The sequence below is a fragment of the Malaclemys terrapin genome, chromosome 1 (genome assembly GCF_027887155.1).
Source record: "Malaclemys terrapin pileata isolate rMalTer1 chromosome 1, rMalTer1.hap1, whole genome shotgun sequence".
Taxonomy (NCBI): domain Eukaryota; kingdom Metazoa; phylum Chordata; order Testudines; family Emydidae; genus Malaclemys; species Malaclemys terrapin.
In genome coordinates, this window is record NC_071505.1 from 222,934,977 (window position 1) to 222,954,210 (window position 19,234).

General features: G+C 40.3%; 1 protein-coding gene across 4 annotated transcripts in view; it reads left to right on the forward strand.

Moving 5' to 3' along the window:
* The window catches only part of ANOS1 (anosmin 1), a 190,975-nt gene that overhangs the window by 100,239 nt on the left and 71,502 nt on the right, over positions 1–19,234 (forward strand). For all 4 annotated transcript variants that reach the window (XM_054008140.1, XM_054008166.1, XM_054008149.1 and 1 more), the window contains 2 exons: positions 11,232–11,294; positions 14,869–15,091. In XM_054008140.1, the coding sequence (XP_053864115.1) occupies positions 11,232–11,294; positions 14,869–15,091 (286 nt within the window). The remainder of the gene's footprint in view (positions 1–11,231; positions 11,295–14,868; positions 15,092–19,234) is intronic.

The window sequence follows — 19,234 nt, forward strand, 5'->3', positions numbered from 1 at the left end:
AGCCTTAGTTTTCAGGTTTTCCTGGTTTGTTTCCATCTACATTTTCAATGCACCTCCCCTTTCTCCATTTATTAATCGGCTCTAGATTTAGGAGTGCAAGTCTTGTGCTCCTAAACCACTTTGGTAAATCCCTTCCTATGATCAGGTCCCTGACCAAACACAGTCAGGAAAGGGTTAAGAGCCCTCCCTGCCTGCACACAGTAAAAACAGCCCCACCCAGCTCAGCTGTCAGAAATGTCAATTATGAAGAGACATGTCCCACTGGCTGTAGCTAATGAGAGCAAGCCCAAGTATAAAGAGGGAGGTGTAAAAGGGACAGAAAAGCCTGGGACGTCAAGAACTCTCTGCCAGAGGAACCAGTACCAGGCTGTCTCTGAAAGACTTAGGCCAGGTCTACACTCAAAATTTAAGTTGACCCAGCTACGTCGTTCAGGGGCGTGAAAAATCCACCCCCCGAGCAACATAGTGATGCTGACCTAACCCCCAGTGTAGTCAGTGCACAGAGGAATTCTTCCATTGACCTGGCTACCACCTGTCAGGGAGATGGCTTATCTACCCTTCCCCATCACTGTAGTGAATGTCTACACTGAAGTGCTACAATGGCACAGCTTCAGCATTTCAGGTGTAGATGAGCCCTTAGAAAGAACCCCTGGAAGTACAAGGAAAGTAGATGGAAGCTGTGAGAGCGAATGGCTTTTTGACTTATTTGTCTTATGCTGCTTCTTTCTTTCTTTCTTTCTTTCTTTCTTTCTTTCTTTCTTTCTTTCTTTCTTTCTTTCTTTTAAAACTGATTTGATTTAAGCCACTGTTGCCTGGGTCAAGGACTGACCCAGGCTCCTTGAAATGGAGTCTTGCACAAGGCGGTGTCCATCACTGCTCACGTACCCCTTTAACCTTTCTTTTTCACAGTTTAAATAAATACTTTGTCTCTCCCTGGGATGTTATGGTGCTTCAGAAATTAAAGGTTGAAAAGGGCCTGAAACAAAGAGTACTATTCCTGTTATGTCTTAGGGCCAGAATCCAAAACTGTTATACATATACTAAATAGCACCTTACTCCATGAGCTATCCTATTGACTTCCTGTGAAGGAGGGCACAATTCACAATTGTGAAGGAGGGCACAATTCAAATATAGGGGAGCAGAAGCTGGTCCTGACTATTTATATGGTAACAAGTGCTGTTTTTTATTCAGGGGGCAGTGTATTTTTAGTTTAAAGTGTCATGTGCTGTCCCCCTCCCCCAAGTGGTTAACCCCTGGGATGTGAGGAATAGCATTATTAACAGTCTTCTTTTATAAATAATATGATGTTTGAATATTGATTGCATTTGGAGGGTTTTTCTTCTCACCGTGATGTATATCAGGATTTCTGTTTCTAAGCATAAAGGTACAGTGAGTGAATATAGAAGAGGCTCGATTTCACAGATGTAACCTAATGGAATAAAATGGATTCTAGCTTCAGCAGCACCATCCTTACACACAGTGCAGTGCAGTGCATCATTAGAGAACAAAGATAATAAATATGATGGGTGATCATTTCAGTCAGGATCCAACTAATGACCCTAACGTATTTTTAAAGTGCCAAAACAATCTATTCCTACATCTCATCTACCAATATAGTGACCATTCAAAATCTGAGACCTGGCTTTCATTCAAAACCAGCTCTTCAATTAGCAAGTACTTTCAGGCACTATCAGCTGGGTTCCCAGATAGCATGATAGTGTCACAGAATAACCCTCACTGTAACTAATTTAATTAAGACTCAAACACAAAACTGTCTCTCTTTACCAAATGGTAGTGCTCACTGACCTATAGTAGTGAGAACACAAACAACATAGACTGGGAACACTTCTATGTTATTTAACCCTGTTGTTTCCAGTTCCCAGGGGAAATGTTCCTCGTTTTATGTCTGCCTTGTGAAGCTCTTTAATGTGGACACAGGAAGAATTTGAGGGCAGTCATGTGGAGCTGATGCTTCGTACCTAATAGTAGGCTTTATATCTATCATCATTAACAGACGTATTCAGTATTTTAAAGATACTTATTAATCCCTCTCAATTGAGAGTGGCAGTGGTTTGGTTTGGGAGATAAAATTTCAGATTTAGTTTGTAGGGAGATAATCACTAATGCTACTGGCTCATGAGCCTCTGGGGTTGGAGTGGGGGGAGGGGAGAAGAAAAACAGAGAGCGAGCATGTCTCAGTTTAGGATGGATCACACAAAATGGTCACTGGTATCTCAGGCAGTGTATTGATATAAGTTGTCCTGACAGCTGTTGCTTCCACAGTTTAGTATTCCTCACTGGGTCTTGTGAGATTTTGGAATTAAGGAGGTGAACAGTTCATTAGTGCATCTCTGTCTCTAGTGTTTTATTTGTTGTGTGTTGCTCAGAAACAATGTGTGCCTGAGTTTTCCATTTCATTACACTAGTTTGACACATTGGATTACACCCAAGGATTACAGCTAAGGAGCTGGTCACTTGCATTAATATTGGACAAAAATCAAAGTAAGGAGAACATGAAAAAATAACACAAGGATCTTTTAAACAATGTGGGAATACTGTGCCATTGTCTGTAACCTCAGTTTGATGAGCAAACATTTTTTCATTGTAACATATACACCTCAAGTCAGGTGTTTGTGTGGGGTGGCGTTAATAGAGTTAAAGGAGGGATGATACTCATATTGAAGGCTAGTAGAGAGGGGTGATCATTGCTTCCTCTTAGTTCATGGCTATAGCGTGATAACATATTAATCCATTTCTTGATAGGTATAAGTCTTAGAATTTAAACCTGGGTGTGACATTTTGGGATCCACCCAAACTAGTATGAGATTCCGTCACCAGCTGCCCTGTAACTTTGGGGTCCTTTGTGCTATACGGTTATGGTTGAATTCCCTAAAACCAATAGCCAGGCTAAGGTTTAACCCTGGCTGCCACCAGCCTACTTACTCTTTGGAGGGTGACATCAACAGCCCTTCTAGCTCTGGGTCTCCCCAAATCTGTCCTTCCTGAGTTCTTACCTACCAGACACTTGAAATCGTTCCCCTCTAGCTCGTCACACCCAAGGTGTGAAACCAGCCCCCCAAATATGACTGTCACTTTGGTGTACACACTCCACAGTTTGGACACCAGAGACCTGCTTGGGATAAAAATAAACAAAAATTGTATTTAATAGAAAAAAATAGAGATTCAAAGATAAAACAATAAGGAGAAAGCAAACACATCCAAATTACACAGAAAATAAATATAAACACACAACCTCGGGCTTAACACTTTCATATTAGAGAAAATTCCATTTCTAATAGGAGTTACCTATGGCATTAAAACAGTTTCCCAGTGTACCCAGCATACAGAAAGAATCCAGTGTTCACGGACAGCCTCCCACCTGGAAACTGGTCCCCCAAGTTCTAGATGCACTTCAATTCAAACCCCTTTTATTTTAAAAGGGGTTGCAGTTTTTTTCCGTCACTCACTATAGTTATTCCAAGTGGAAAAAAACTCCCTCCTTTCTTAGAGTATGTCTACACTTCAATGAAAGTTCAGGGTTTGAACTCAGGCTCAAGCTTAACCCCCCTTCCTTCTAAACACAAACTGCAGTAACACGGGGCTCTAGCCCAGGGTGCCAGGACCACATGAGGTTAGAGGATCTGAGTCAGAGTTAAGCTGGGAGCCAGAGTTCAAACTGCTTTGCAGTGTAGACACAGCTCCACTGGATTAATGCTCCAGGAGTGCACCAAAAGTATTCCACAATCCCTCGGGCTGACTTTCTTTGTTCTCTGGTCAGTCAAGTTTGGTGGATAGTCATGTTTTCCCACACTGCACCATGAACAATGGGTTAGAGTGGCCACATTTTGGCAAGGAACTAGGAAGGGGATGGGGTAGTTGGATTCAAGCTCACATAATACAGTGTAGATGCTGGGACCCAGGATTCAACAATTCCTAACCTGGGGTTACAAATGCATGTACATGCTCAAGTCCTAGGTTAACAAACCCAGGGTCTGCTCACTCGAGTCCTAGTAACCCTGGGCTTACCTTGCACTGCAGACGTACCCTTAGTTTTCGAAGATGGCAGTTTTCTTTTCCATTTCAAATTTTTCCCATTTGCTTTGATAATTCCTCATTGTTTTGTTTTGTTTTTTCCTAGGCTGGACAATGGCTAGGTGCTTGAAGCCTGTCTTGTCTGGCTGGGGTAGGGGGGGGCCCTCCCTCCCTGATTGTTTCACCACCCTCTTGTGAAGTAATACTGAAGATGCACCACAGTTATAATTACAGTTTTCTATATATACATGTATATACATTCATACATATATGTATGTATATACATTCATAACCTGTATACATATCTCACGATAACTATTAAGTTCAATGCATGAAAGACTTTCATAAAAGATCTTACTCGATATTCCTTACAGTAAAATAATATAGAGTGCAATTAGTTTAACTGCTTATTTTGGGGGAGTTAACCCCTTCTGTTCTCTCCTTGAGGTGTCTTGCCCCTGGTTGTCACACTGGATTTCCTAAGTGAAGAAGTGCCAGTGCAGACTTCTTGTATCTGAAACACAGTAGTGCACCTAGTTTGTTTTTTTAATTAAGTGCTAAGATTACAAAGTAGTCTTTTTGGCACTTATAATTGCTTCTGTTGGAGGGTGAATGTATGAGAGTTACTGTATTTCTGGGCGTAATTTGTAATAATATGCCAAAAAATGAATGAAAGATGGAAGAGGCGTCCCATAAACAGTCATCTTCTGTTTTAAATTGTAAGTAGCTCCTGATGCCTATGCTTAGTTGTATTATGAAAAATAGAATCATAGAATCATGGAATATCAGGGTTGGAAGGGACCTCAGGAGGTCATCTAGTCCAACCCTCTGCTCAAAGCAGGACCAATTCCCAACTAAATCATCCCAGCCAAGGCTTTGTCAAGCCTGACCTTAAAAACCACTAAGGAAGGAGATTCCACCACCTCCCTTGGTAACCCATTCCAGTGCTTCACCACTCTCCTAGTGAAAAAGTTTTTCCTAATATCCAACCTAAGCCTCCCACACTGCGACTTGAGACCATTGCTTCTTGTTCTATCAGCTGCTACCACTGAGAACAGTTTAGATCCATCCTCTTTGGAACCTCCTTTCAGGTAGTTGAAAGCAGCTATCAAATCCCCCCTCATTCTTCTCTTCTGCAGACTAAACAATCCCAGTTCCCTCAGCCTCTCCTCATAAGTCATGTGCTCCAGACCCCTAATCATTTTTGTTGCCCTCCGCTGGACTCTTTCCAATTTTTCCCCATCCTTCTTGTAGTGTGGGGCCCAAAACTGGACACAGTACTCCAGATGAGGCCTCACCAATGTCGAATAGAGGGGAATGATCACGTCCCTCGATCTGCTGGCAATGCCCCTACTTATACAGCCCAAAATGCCGTTAGCCTTCTTGGCAACAAGGGCACACTGTTGACTCAATAGTTTCCATAAATGTAGCCTACATCTCATGGCTCTTATCTAGTAAAGAAGAAAAGTTTTCATGGAAAAATAGGGTTTGTAATATGATATTTCTTATAACTAATATTGCTGCTCTAGGCTGGCATGCTAAGTGTGGATTTGGACTGGGTGAACTTCTCCTGTCCTGAAGCCAAAAGATTGCATTATCCTGGCAAGACATGGTGAACTTTTTGATATACAGAGTGTAACCATTTCTATTTCAATTTATAATTGGAGAATATCCACAAAGTACCTATGATCATCTAGTCTCTTTCTAACCTATTTTAGATGTTAAGATATTATTTATCACCAGAGTATCAAGTATTACACAAACTAAGATACACAAAAACCCAGATTAAAAAGACACTTTTCTCACTTTTCCCTTGGGCAGAGGAGCTTGACTGTTGGTGTAGGATTTTTTTTTTTCCAGTGTTTTTTAGGACCATCCATCCAAGAGGAAGGCTTCACTGAAAAGTTGTATTGTAGACCTTAATGAACACTGTCATTCTTTGGTTGAGTCTGATCACTCTGGCAAGGAGTTCTGTGGTTGGGATCCCGCCACTAAAAATGGTCTATTCTCAGTACCAGATAGTCACAACCTACATCTTTTCAGAGACTTTGTCCCTGTGGACTGCAGGTGTCTTACAGGTGGAAGACAATTTTGGAGTCATTTAGGTCTCAGTTCTTTACAATATCTCTAATACAATACCTTAGAGGTGTGGAAATGGGTATGATAACTGATGCTAGAAAAGGGAGTTATGCTTAAGCAACATTTTGGCATGACCGTTTTACTCAGTTACCTCTATGGGACAGTAAGATGCTTCATACAACAAATATAAAATGAAGACTTTTCCCCCTAGAGTAACTAATAGACTGTCATTTAAAATATATATATAATACCAGAAAAGTCTTGCAATGCACTATGTGTGAGAATTTGAAAAGCTCTCTGTTGGCTTAATTTTGTTCCCACTGAAGTCACAAAGGGCTTGTAGCTGGTTTTCTTGTCCCATGAGAATTTTCGAGATTTCAACATTTTTCCCCATCCCAAAGCATGATGAAAAGTCAAAATCTCGAAACATTTTATGAATTGATAATCAGGAAAAAAAATTGAGATCAGGCCAATTGAAATGTTTTGGTATTTTTGAAAAATTTTGTTTTGATTTAGACTTTAAAGTATTTTAAAACTCGTTTTAGTATAAATTACTTACAATTTTAAACCAAAATGTTTTTGAATCAAAACATGAAACTTTCTTTTTCAAATGTCAAAATGGAATGTTTCATCAATTTTAAAACTATTAAAAAATTATTGGGTGATTCATGAACATTTTTGACAAATCACCATTTTCCACCCAAAAACATTTAGCTGGAAAATTCCCAACCAGCTGTAGTAAAACCCAGAAATAAGCCAATGCCAAGTAAGCATTTTTGAAAATACCTTCCTACTCTGTTCCCTAAATATAGTAAGTATTATAGGCCATACTTTTTGTATGGGTATTTGTATTTATTTATATTTAAAAACTCTGCATCAAATAAATTCTTTTCGTAGTGAAGAGTGTCCCCTACCATAATTTTAAAAACACGATAAAAGGATTGCAAAACAAAACTAATGAAAACAGCAGTAATTCATACAACTCAACCAGTGGCAAGAGCTTAACATTATTCCTGAGTATATGTAGTCTTCATTGACATAGTTTATACCTACATTGGTTTTGAAAGATACAAGATACTGGGATCATTTCAGTTATCATTTAAAGCAGGTAATGTGTTGAAACATGGCGATTGTTTAACAGTTCACAGCAACACTGTAAAATAGACTAGAACAGGAAAGGAAAAGCCGAGTTAAACTACAGCAGATTTTAACATAGGGATAGTGCAGTTATCCAAAATGGAATTTGGCAAGGCCAGCCGGTTAACACCTTTCCTCTTATGAAGAGTACCAGTGGGCCTCTAATGACCACAGGTGGTGAGGGCCTCAGTTTTATCTCTCATACAAAACATAGCTGGATAGCCCCCTCCAGCAGCACAATGCGCCCTAACATCATGCTGGAATTGGTTCAGTAGTAAGTCAGAGGGAACAGTGCCATCTACTGACTGAATCATCAGAACCATTTCCTGCAGCAGCTTGGTATATGTTGGTGGTCTGTCCTCCAAGTACTGCACTTAGCTTAGCTTCTGAGAGCTGGTGGTATGGTTACAGGTGACTTTTTTTCTCCTTTATAAGTAAAATAGTAAAAATCAGCAGAAAACTGCTTCCTGGCATAAATTTTGCCTTATCCTGGAAGAAGGATTTTCAGAATCCTTTTACAGACACACATTTACAATAATCTGGAAAACCAGGAAGTGTTTACTTGCTGGATAGAATACTTTTCCCATGAGTGTTGTAGGCCTTTCTTTGAAATTCTTTTTATTGGCCAGAAGAGTTGTATGTTCTCCTCCCCAGAATGAAATCTTGTCTGAAGTCCACTGAAATCAACGGAAAGACTCCAGATGACGTCAGTGCACTTTGGATTGGGCCCTTGGTGACTTTCAGCAAAGTGTTTGAAATGTGTCATCTGGATATTTAATTTCAAGACACACATACTTTGTTCAGATATTTTCTGAAGAGTTGGACATAAAAAGCAAATATTGCCTGCCACTGCTAGTGACAATGGGTTGACTTTATTTAAATATTCAACATGACATATTTTATATCTTACAGTATCTTCCTGCCTAGGCATTATTGATTGAGGGCTTGATCTTACAAGACTTTCATTTGTCAAATTCCTGTTTTTAGGGGCGAATCCTCAGCTGAGTGCCTAGCTTGATTGGATGCCCCACTTTGGGCACTTCTTCAACAAATGGGGATCAGGATCAGTCTTTTGCAGAACAGGGAGAGGGGGGACTTTATTTAAATATAATAAATAAAATGCAGTTCAGAAGTGTATTTGTAATGTAAACCAGAATAGAATGCCTTACTAGAAATGAACACAGGTTGGCCACTATGAGACATATTGATTCCTGTCATAATATAATAAATGGAGATATCCCATCTCCTAGAACTGGAAGGGACCTTGAAAGGTCATCGAGTCCAGCCCCCTGCCTTCACTAGCAGGACCAAGTACTGATTTTGCCCCAGATCCCCAAGTGGCCCCCTCAAGGATTGAACTCACAACCCTGGGTTTTTCATGAGAAAATCCACAGGAGAGATCTAAACAAAGAGAAATATTTGCACTGTTCTCCTCCCTGAGATTTGGCCCCGAACATTGCCATTAATGGGGTAAGGTTTGCCCTCCCTACAAACAGCACATGAGATCTCAGGGATGGTCTCTTTGGTTTATGCCATGGACTGAAATACAAGAGAGCTGGGTTCAAATCCTAGCTTTGCCAGGGACTTCCCATGTGACTTTGGTGCCTCAGTTTCTCACTTGTAAAATGGCAATATCAAGACTTATTTCCTGGTGTTGTTATGAGGCTAAATACACATTCATTAATGTGAGTGAGACACTCCTTTGCTATGGTGATGGGGGCTACATAACTGCCTATATGAAGAGTATCCTAAATCCTGGGTTATCAGCAGTAGGTCAGGCCCATCTGCCCTTTGTTTCTCTGCTCCTGGTGACTCCTTCACCAGTACCCAAGCAATAAAACTCCATTGAAGCTGCAGAGTCATGGTTTCTTGTGCCATCAGCTACTCCCCTCATAGGCTGATCCCCATGTCAGAGAGGACCTGAGTCAGGCCTCCCAACCTACTCCTTGCCACTGTCCTGTCTCCCCCAGATCCTCAGGCTAAGTGGAGGGGCCGTGCCATAGAGGCAACAGCGCCTTCCTTTCATGTGGAAGAGTATGAGGTACATGTGGAAGATCCCTTTTGTATGTAGATGGGGGATCCAGTCAGGTCTGGTGTTATTTACTAATGAAAGCTTTCTGTGGCTCTGCAGTAACCAAGCAAGAATTAGGAAAAGGTATAGGGTCATTGAAGTCAATGGCAGAGCTCCTATGGGGTCAGGATTTCACCCATAGTGTCTTCCCTCATATACCACTGTAAATCAAGACTAACTCGATCAAAGCCAGTTGAGGTTGTAAAACTGGGGTGAGAGCAGAATCAGGCTCAGACGTATGGCACTTATAGCACAGAAGCAAGAAAACTCTGGAGTTCATTAAATTGACGGAATTTAGTGAAAACTTTAAAAAGTAGCAGTCTAATTATGCTAAAGTGTATCTTGTGGTTATTAAACTGCCAGAAGCTGGGATTAAAACACCAAAACACCAAAATAGGAAATGGGGGATAGCTATATTTCATTGTTGTAACCCCTGTGACTAATACTTTTATGATTTTTTTCCCACCGAATTCACAGTTCTCTTTCATTAATAGGAAAAAAAGGCAAATCTTGTTTCAGTGCATTTAGTTTTTTGCCATGGCACATATGTACAGTTATGCTTAGATATAGGTTATATGTTTATATTCATTTCTAAATTGTGTAGATACACATGGTCCTATGAGAGCCACTCTATTCAGTCCCTGTGAAATATCTGGAACTGGTCTCTGTCTGAGACAGGATACTGGGCTAATGGACCATTGGTCTGATCCAGTGTGGCCATTCTCATGTTCTTACATTAAATTCTTGATTCTAAAATAAAATGCAATATGTATTTAAGGAATACATGTGATTTTAATGCGAAACTGTACATCAAGGGCCTTATTCTCCAGTGTAGCAGCTTTCCCCTGTGGCCAGGGATAGTATATGGAATTTACGCTCAGCTCTATTAGTATTTTCCAAGATCTTTTGCCTTAAAAATAATTTAAAAAAACACCCCCAAAATAAGGAAGAGTCAAGATTTTAGGAGTGGCAAATCTTTTCCCTTCTCCATGGTAATAGAGGGTCCCAGACAGCCTGACTCTAGTTTTGCTCTGGTGTATAGTGTGGGTCAGGTTTGGGGATTCTGTGCTGGGGGTCTGCACATCCTGCATACCATGGTACTAAGCTCACTGTATATGTAGGGGGAGGGAGGGATAGCTCAGTGGTTTGAGCATTGGCCTGCTAAACCCAGGGTTGTGAGCTCAATCCTTGAGGGGGCCATTTAGGGATCTGGGGCAAAGTCAGTACTTGGTCCTGCTAGTAAAGGCAGGGGGCTGGACTCAATGACCTTTCAAGGTCCCTTCCAGTTCTCAGAGATAGGGTATCTCTATTTATTTATTATCCCTGTATGGTGGAGTTTGAAGGTGAAGAAGCAGTGGTTTGGGATTGATGAATCTGCTACTACATGACCATTGGGCCTTGTCTCTCACAAATGCATAAGAACAGTGATGAGAGCTCTGCTACTGCTACTCCATGGTCTCAGGAGGCAGGATTCCTTCACCTCCCAGCCTGGCAGAGCTCATATGCCAGCCTACTTACTAGGTTAAGCACAGGAGACAAGGGTTAGTTTGCAAGAGCACGATAGACAATACCGGTTGTCTCTAGGCTCCATGGAGCAATCCAGTGACATGGTGTTAACTGTTCTCGGTATCCAGGTTCAACACAGCAATTAAGGGGATGGCACATACACAGCCAAGGATACTGCCTAGTACAGTGAGAAATATTGGAAACATTTCCTATAATCTAACAGTGGTTCAAAATGACCTTGATCTGAAACTATGACACAATCTTATCCTCAGGAGAAGTAGTTTAAAGAAACCTATTATTAACTTCCTATGTGTCAAACAATCAATAAAGGCATAAGGTCAGCTATGAATGTTACTTTTTCCTCTTACTGACATGTCCCTTTTCTCTTTTTCATGATTTTCCCCAGTGCCTGGAGCCCTGCAAAGAATCTTGGGACTTGAAGAAAAACCATTGCCAAAGTTTCTGTGAGGTAGGTCAGCCCTGAGGCATTCTTTCTCACTTTGTTCTGGCTGTCTCTTTCATTTGTACTACTATGGAGGTTTGCACTTTAAGGTGACAGCTAACACACACAATCTGTATATGCCGCATTCTCCTGTATTTTGGGAGGATGAGAGTGTAACAATTTAGTAGTTTTAAATCTGAGTAACAAACATTATTTTCACAATTTGTTACTGATTTTTTTATACCAACCAGGTGCTTTCCTCAAGTTGAAACTTGAGTCCCCCATCTAGAACAAGCTTACTTAACTTTACAGATATGAGAAGTTCTGTTAAAATCTCTCTAGCTAGTTGCTATTCTTGCTATACTCCCTTTCATCCCTTCAGGTCCCATGTAGGAAAAAGTGTGTTTGAAACACATCTGAGCTAATATATGAGCTAGAATTCTTTAAAATTCTTGGGTTGATGAAGCAAGACTGAGGGCACGTCTTCACTACCCGCCGGATCGGCGGGTAGCAATCGATCTATTGGGGATTGACTTATCGCATCTAGTGAAGATGCGATAAAATCGATCCCCGATGGCTCTGCCATCGACTCCGGAAATCCACCGTGGCAAGAGGTGGAAGCGGAGTCGACGGCGGCACGGAAGTGGTTGACTCGCCGCCATCCTCACAGCCAAGTAAGTTGACCTAAAATACGCAACTTCAGCTACGCTATTCACGTAGCTGAAGTTGCATATCTTAGGTCGACCTCCCACCCCCCCAGTGTAGACCTAGCCTGAGGTTTTGTCTGCACATGAAAATTATTCTGGAATAAGGTACAGTGAGAACTAAACGCAGATTAACTATTCCCGATTAACTCCATGTGTGGACACTCTTATTTTGGAATAAGAAAGCCTTTTTCTCATTTATGTTAATCCCCTTCCAAAGTGGATTACGTTAAATTGGAGAAAGTCGGTCTTATTCCAGAACCAGAATGTCCAAATGTCCAGAACAAGAATGTCCAAATCAGGAAGAGTTCTTTGGGAATTGCTATTCTGGAATAACTCCGTAGGTAGACAAACCCTGATTTAGGCCAGGTCTATGTTGGTTCAAGGGAGTGAAAAAATCCATGCCTCCAAATAACATAGCTATGCTGTCAAGAGTCCTTTTACCAGTATGGTGTATATTGTTTGGGGAACTGGGTTAGCTACACTGGCTTGCACCTTAGGCCAATATAAGATAAGTATCCACTAGGGGGCTCTGCCACTATAACTGTACCCATATAGCTGTATCAGCAAAGTCCTTCTAGCATAGACTAGTTAAATCAGTGCAACATGTTGTGTATATAATCCTAGTTGGTTTGAGAGTGGTTCATATAAATTTATTTATTAGTTTCTTACAGATTTAAACTAAACTGAATTTAATCCAAAATAAGAATTTCTACACATGGCTTTGCACTGGTTTAACTAAATCAGTTTTAAAACATCCTTCCATTAAATTAATAAAAGTCTGTGCATAGACAAGACTTTTGTTTTTGTCTCATGGGGAAGTGTTTTTAGTTTAATCTAAGGTGTTAATTTAACTGATAAAGTTATACTGCTTTAACCCCCCCTCTCTTTGCCTTCCCGCTCTTATTCTGGTATAAGAATGCCTTTTTTGGCTTAGTTTATGTCTCTTGGGAAGGGGTTTAAACTGAATTCAAAAAGGCATTTTTATACCAGAATAAGTTTGTCTGCATGGGGTCAGGTTATACTGGTGTATATATAACTATGTTAGCACAACTGGTAAAACTTCTCTGTGTAAACAAGTCCTTAGATTTCCTTAAACTAAGGTTTTGTCTACTCTACCCTACCACTTTTCTTGGTAAAACACAAAAAACACACCCCTAACCGACATAAGTTTCACCACCAAAAGTGCTGGTATGGACAGCGCTATGTCGGCGGAAAACACTCTGCTGCTGATATAGCTACCACTGCTCATTGAAGATAGTTTAATTATGCTGGCAGGAGAACTTTCTCACACCAGCATAGAGAGGCTACACGGGAGATCTTAGAGTGGCGCAGCTGCAGTGGTACATCTGTGCCCTTATAAGGTCTATAGTGTAGACATAGCCTTAATTGATTTAAACTCGTGTAGCTTTCTCATGTAGACAAGACCTAAAGTAGTATAAAGTGGGTATAACTTACATACATCTCATAAGCCTCCTCACTGTGGCTTTACATTTCCAAATTTGAATTCACACATTTTGGTTTAAAAGAAAAACATTAGTAGAACACTGCTCTATTGTATTTAAACTGTGCTAGCATCCCTTTTTGATTAGTGGTTTTATGATTGAAGCTAAATTTAGAACCTCAAAGGCCAGTAATGAAGAGCAGCACGTTTAGCAGCTAGCAGAAAAATGAGCTGTGAAACAGATTGGGGAGGAGAAGCCTTGAAGACATATTACGCCTTGAGGGGCTATAAAGTTTTTTAATTAACTAGCTGCAAATTTGTGATGTTTTAGGATTAAAATTAGCCTCTCCTTCCTTCTCACACACACACTCACTGTCACCCACAACCTCACTGCAGAAGATGCCATTTTGATTGAATTAACCCAGACCATTCTCATTTGCAGTGGAATTATGTCAATTTCTCTTTATTCAGGATAACATTTGGAAGCAAAATTTAACTTCAAAGTTTGCAAAGTGTCTACTGGGAAATAAGGGCCTGATTCAGCATTTCTTACTCATGTGAGGATTCCACTGAAACAGTGGGACTAGCAATGTGAGAAAGACTTACTCACAAGAATAGGGGTTTGTAGAATAGGGCTCCAAAATCATTCTCTGAGAAAATTCATAATACTTTTAGAAGCAACTTTAAATGAACTGCATAAGCCCATTATTGGAACTACAATGGTACATGCCTTTTAACATTTTGTAGCTTTCCATAGAACTGGAACCTATTTTTTGACAGAAGTAGAATTAACTGATCATTGAAAAATCTCTCTCCTTTAAAAAAAATTGACATTAGCATAAAGATGTTGGTAAGTCCCCTCACATCAATATGATTCAACAACCTAATGAAAATATTACTAGTACATTTTGTCTGTGTAATTTGGGGTGGCACTATGCAGCAGGGGTACTGGAATGATTTTTATAGTAGGGGTGCTCATGATGGAAACAATGTATTTGGTGTTTGCTATTACTACTTCAAGGCAGAGGTGCGTGGTAGCACTCCCAGCATTCCTAGTTCCTGCACCACTGCTATGCAATATACTAGGGTTAAAGTGCTATGAAATACAAAAGGAAAAATGCAGAATAATTCCAAAAAGGACTGTTCAGACAATCCTTTCCCTTTGTTTTGTGAATGTTTTCAATCTGTCATGAAGCAACTTCATAGTCAGCTAATATGAGGAAAACAAGAGAAAAGCTGGCAGATAAAAACAATTTAATTCCATAAAAGACAGTGGTCTTGTTTGAGGGAATTCACCATTCTGTAATCTGAAAGCTTTGTTTAGAAGCTACATGGATATGTAAATCCGCAGGGGTAGTCTTGCAAAATTTCTTTCCAAAGGTCTTGGGAAACTTTCAGCATTATTTTTTTTTTCCCACTGAAGACTTGTACAATTGTTTCATGTTCCCTTTAGCCTCTTTTCCCCAAGAAGAACTATGAATGCCTAACTAGCTGTGAATTCCTCAAGTATATCCTGTCAGTGAAGCAAGGAGACTGCCCAGCACCTGAGAAGGCCAGTGGTTTTGCGGCTGCCTGCGTTGAAAGCTGTGAGGCTGACAGTGAATGTTCTGGGGTGAAGAAATGCTGCTCCAATGGATGTGGACATACATGTCAAGTACCAAAAAATCTGTACAAAGGTAGAGATCATTAGGAGGCACTTTTTAATGTGCTAAGTGTTTTAGCCTGTAATAAGGCTGCCTGAAAAACAAGACCTTTAAGTTTATAGGGAAGTGTGTGTGTGTGTGTGTGTGTGTGAGAGAGAGAGAGGTGATTGTGAGGATATAATTACAGGTTTCAGAGTAACAGCCGTGTTAGTCTGTATCCGCAAAAATAAGAACAGGAGTACTTGTGGCACCTTAGAGACTAACAAATTTATTAGAGCATAAGCTTTCGTGGACTACAGCCCACTTCTTCGGATGCATCCGAAGAAGTGGGCTGTAGTCCACGAAAGCTTATGCTCTAATAAATTTGTTAGTCTCTAAGGTGCCACAAGTACTCCTGTTCTTCTTTTTGAGGATATAATTGTAACTGTAAATTGTTCTTTGTCACTGGAGGTTTTTAAGAACAGATTAGACAAACACCTGTCAGGAATGGTCTAGTTCTCAACCAGGGGTACAACTCATCTAGATATTTGCCTAGTTTTACAACACACTACATAAAAAGCACTAGCAAAGTCAGTACAAACTAAAATTTCATACAGACAATGACTTGTTTATACTGCTGTATATGCTATACGCTGAAATGTAAGTGCAGTATTTATATTCCAGTTGATTTATTTTATAATTATATGGTAAAATGAGAAAGCAAGCCATTTTTCAGTAATAATGTGGCTGTGACACTTTTGTATTTTTATATCTAATTTTGTAAGCAAGTAGTTTTTAAGTGAGGTGAAATTTGGGGGTACACAAGACAAATCAGACTCCTGAAAGGGGTTCAGTAGTCTGGAAAGGTTGAGAATCACTGGTCTAGTTATTATGTAGTCCTGCCTTGAGTGGAGGGGACTGGACTAGATGACCTATTGAGGTCCCTTCCAATCCTACACTTCTATAATTCCCTCGTGGAATCCCTAACAAAGTGTCAGTGAACCACAGAAAGGAGGCCACAGTGAATCTGAATCATAAGCAGAACAAATTGGCCCGTCTATGTAAAGTGTCACTTCATTTTACACAGATGAGAAGAACAATTTTAACAATGAAAATATTTAAAGGTAAACAGTTAACATCACTTAAATCAGATATAATCTTTGTTAATAAGAATCAAGTGGGTAGCACTACCAAGTACATAGTGAGAGATAATCCAATTGGAAAGCAAATGAGTGCTATATCCTGAATCAATGGCCTTGATATCTTACAGATAAAGCAGTTAGAAAATACTAACAAAATACATATAAGCAGTATTTCAATACTTGAAGAAGCTGAGGAAACAAGTTCTATTAAAATGTTTTTAATTGCTTTGATTGGAGTCTTGAAATTCTGAGAAGAAAGTTTTCCTCATCATGCAACAATAAGGTATTATAATTTATGGAATGATTGGCTCTAAGAGTGACTCGAGATTTTAATTTGTTAACAATAACTTTTGTTCACTTAAATATTCTTAAAGTGTGAATCTAACACTGAAGAGTAACTGTATAAAAGACACTTTCTTTTCTGTATATTAAAAGTCAATTCCCCTTACTTTAGTGAGAAAATAAGAAAATAACAGAAGTGTATACTTCTGTTAGGACTGTCAAGGACATTATGAACAGAACTGGAACAAATCAAGCCCAAACTACCCAAGTCTATCTAGCTTGACTTTCTAAACCCAGACAGGGTTAGCAGTTAGAAAACTCTTTTGATTTACTTACATAAACAGAGCAAATTTGATCAGAAAGTTTCCGAAGCACAGTAAACTTGGAACCTAGAAAGGCACTGTATGTAAAGTGCTTTGGGATGACCTGCAATAAGAGCTTGATCCAAAGCTCATTGAAGTCAATGGAAAGATTTCCACTGGTTTCAATGGTCTGTGAATCAGGCCTTATATAATTACAAGACTTTAATACATTATTATAACATCACAAATTAATGTGCAAAAGAGTATTAAAATGAATGATTTAATTAACTCATTCATATTCTTTTTGTTGCAAATCACAAAAAAGTGGTGCTAAAGTAATAGAGTATCTGTATTGCATGGGAGCAGAAGTTTACAGGACCAAACCTCAAATGTAATATTATTTAGTAAGTTTAATTGAGGGCATTCAAATGTATTTTATAACTGGGTCATGTGTGAAGCGGGGTGGGGTGCAGGCTAAATTAAAGGGATGTGTGTAGGGGACAAAGCATACATAGGATATGATATGCTGTATGAATGCAAAAGGAGAAGTTTGGTCTAATTATATACTTGTAGCACTAACATTCTGCTCCAACATCTTATCAGTTATCTTCAGTAGGTATTTGCTTGTGTTACATAGGGAGGGCAGAACCAATGCTCTTCTGCTTTCTCAGCTGATGAATTCAGATAATTAGCCCTTCAAATTGTCTTCCTACAACAAGGAACAAGATGGAGCTGGGCAGGCTTGCTTTTCATTTTCTCCAAGGACAAATGACCTCCCTGCCACTAGGAAGAGCAAAATCGGCAAGCGTGACTAAGATCTAGTGAACAAATCTAATACTCATGCTAATCCTTTTGACAGCACTCATAGCCAGAAAATGAACTCAGATTGAAACTAAGAGAGTCTATGGGCTTGTCTGCATTATAGGTTATGTTAGTATAACTTACGTTGCTCAGGGGTGTGAATAAACCACCCTACCTGAGCGATGTAAGTTACATTGATCTAAGCACCAGTGTGGATGGTGCTGTGTTGACAGGAGAACTTCTGCTGACATAGCTACTTCCTTTCGTGGAGGTGGATTTATTGTGCCAATGGGAGAGAGCTGTCCTGTTGGCCTAGAGCGTCTTCTCCAGTCGCGCCAGAGAAGCACAGCTGCATCAGTGCTGCTGTAGCACTTTCTAGTGTAGACTAGCCCTATGCAAGTTGCTCTAGTTTCACCGTTGATCAAGCTTTGGAAATTGGTAATACACAGAAAAATTTAATGAAAACTTTTAATTAATTTAATATGCTGTCACAGTTCAGGGCAACTGCACCTGTATTTCATGTCCATGGTCCAGTAAGGGCATCCACTTTTAGGCTTCTGGATCCCAGCTGTTACCTGTCTTGGGCAGATACTCATGTCTCTCTCCCTCCTGACTGGGGTAATTCCAAGCCATATAGTTTCCTGCCCACACTGTGTTATTCCAAACAAGCAAGACTGCCTGCATAGGCCAGCATCTGCACTTTGCTTAGTCTTCTAAGGCAGTGTTTCTCAAACTGGGCCTGCCGCTTGTGTAGGGAAAGCCCCTGGTGTGCCGGGCTGGTTTGTTTACCTGCCCCGTCCTCAGCTCTGGCTGATTGCGGCTCCCCCTGGCCGTGGTTCACTGCTCCAGGCCAATGGGGGCTGCTGGAAGCGTTGCGGGCCGAGGGAAGGATAGCTCAGTGGTTTGAGCATTGGCCTGCTAAACCCAGGGTTGTGAGTTCAGTCCTTGAGGGGGCCATTTAGGGAACTGGGGTAAAAATCTGTCTAGGGATTGGCCCTGCTTTGAGCAGGGGGTTGGACTAGATGACCTCCTGAGGTCCCTTCCAACCCTGATATTCTATGATTCTATGATAAGGCTTATGAGCAGCATAATGGCCAGCAGTTGTAAGTTACCACACTGCCCTTTCTAAGCAAGAACACTTGTTCTTAAGGCGAAACCATTAAAGAGAACATTAAAAACAATAGAAAAACCTATACTCATGCTAAAAAGCTTAAAAGGGATCATCTCAACTTTGACTCTGATAGGTGTCAGTCCTTCCAATACTTTCCCGAAGATTGACCCCTCCCCACTTTGGACAAAAGGTCTTGTCCATTTGCTGGATCAGAAAGAACGTGCTGAGCTGAGTTAGTTTAAACTCAGACTGTTTATCCAAAGGTCCTTTTTCAGTCTGTTGGTCTCCGGAGAATCTAGTCTGGACCTGTGTATGCGAGCATCTCCAGAGACTGGAGGTGAGTTAATTTACCTAATCACCCCTCATTGTTCTTAGTTCCTGCAGGGCTGTGGTCAGTCTCCCCCATGAAATTACATACAATGCCTGGCCCACAATGATACATAAACTTCATGCAGTAAGATATTGCAGGACATTGCCACATCTGTCACATATGTCCTTCAGCTTTAATGAAAATAAAGGCCCAATGTGCAAACAAGTATTCCCATGAGTATAATTGAGT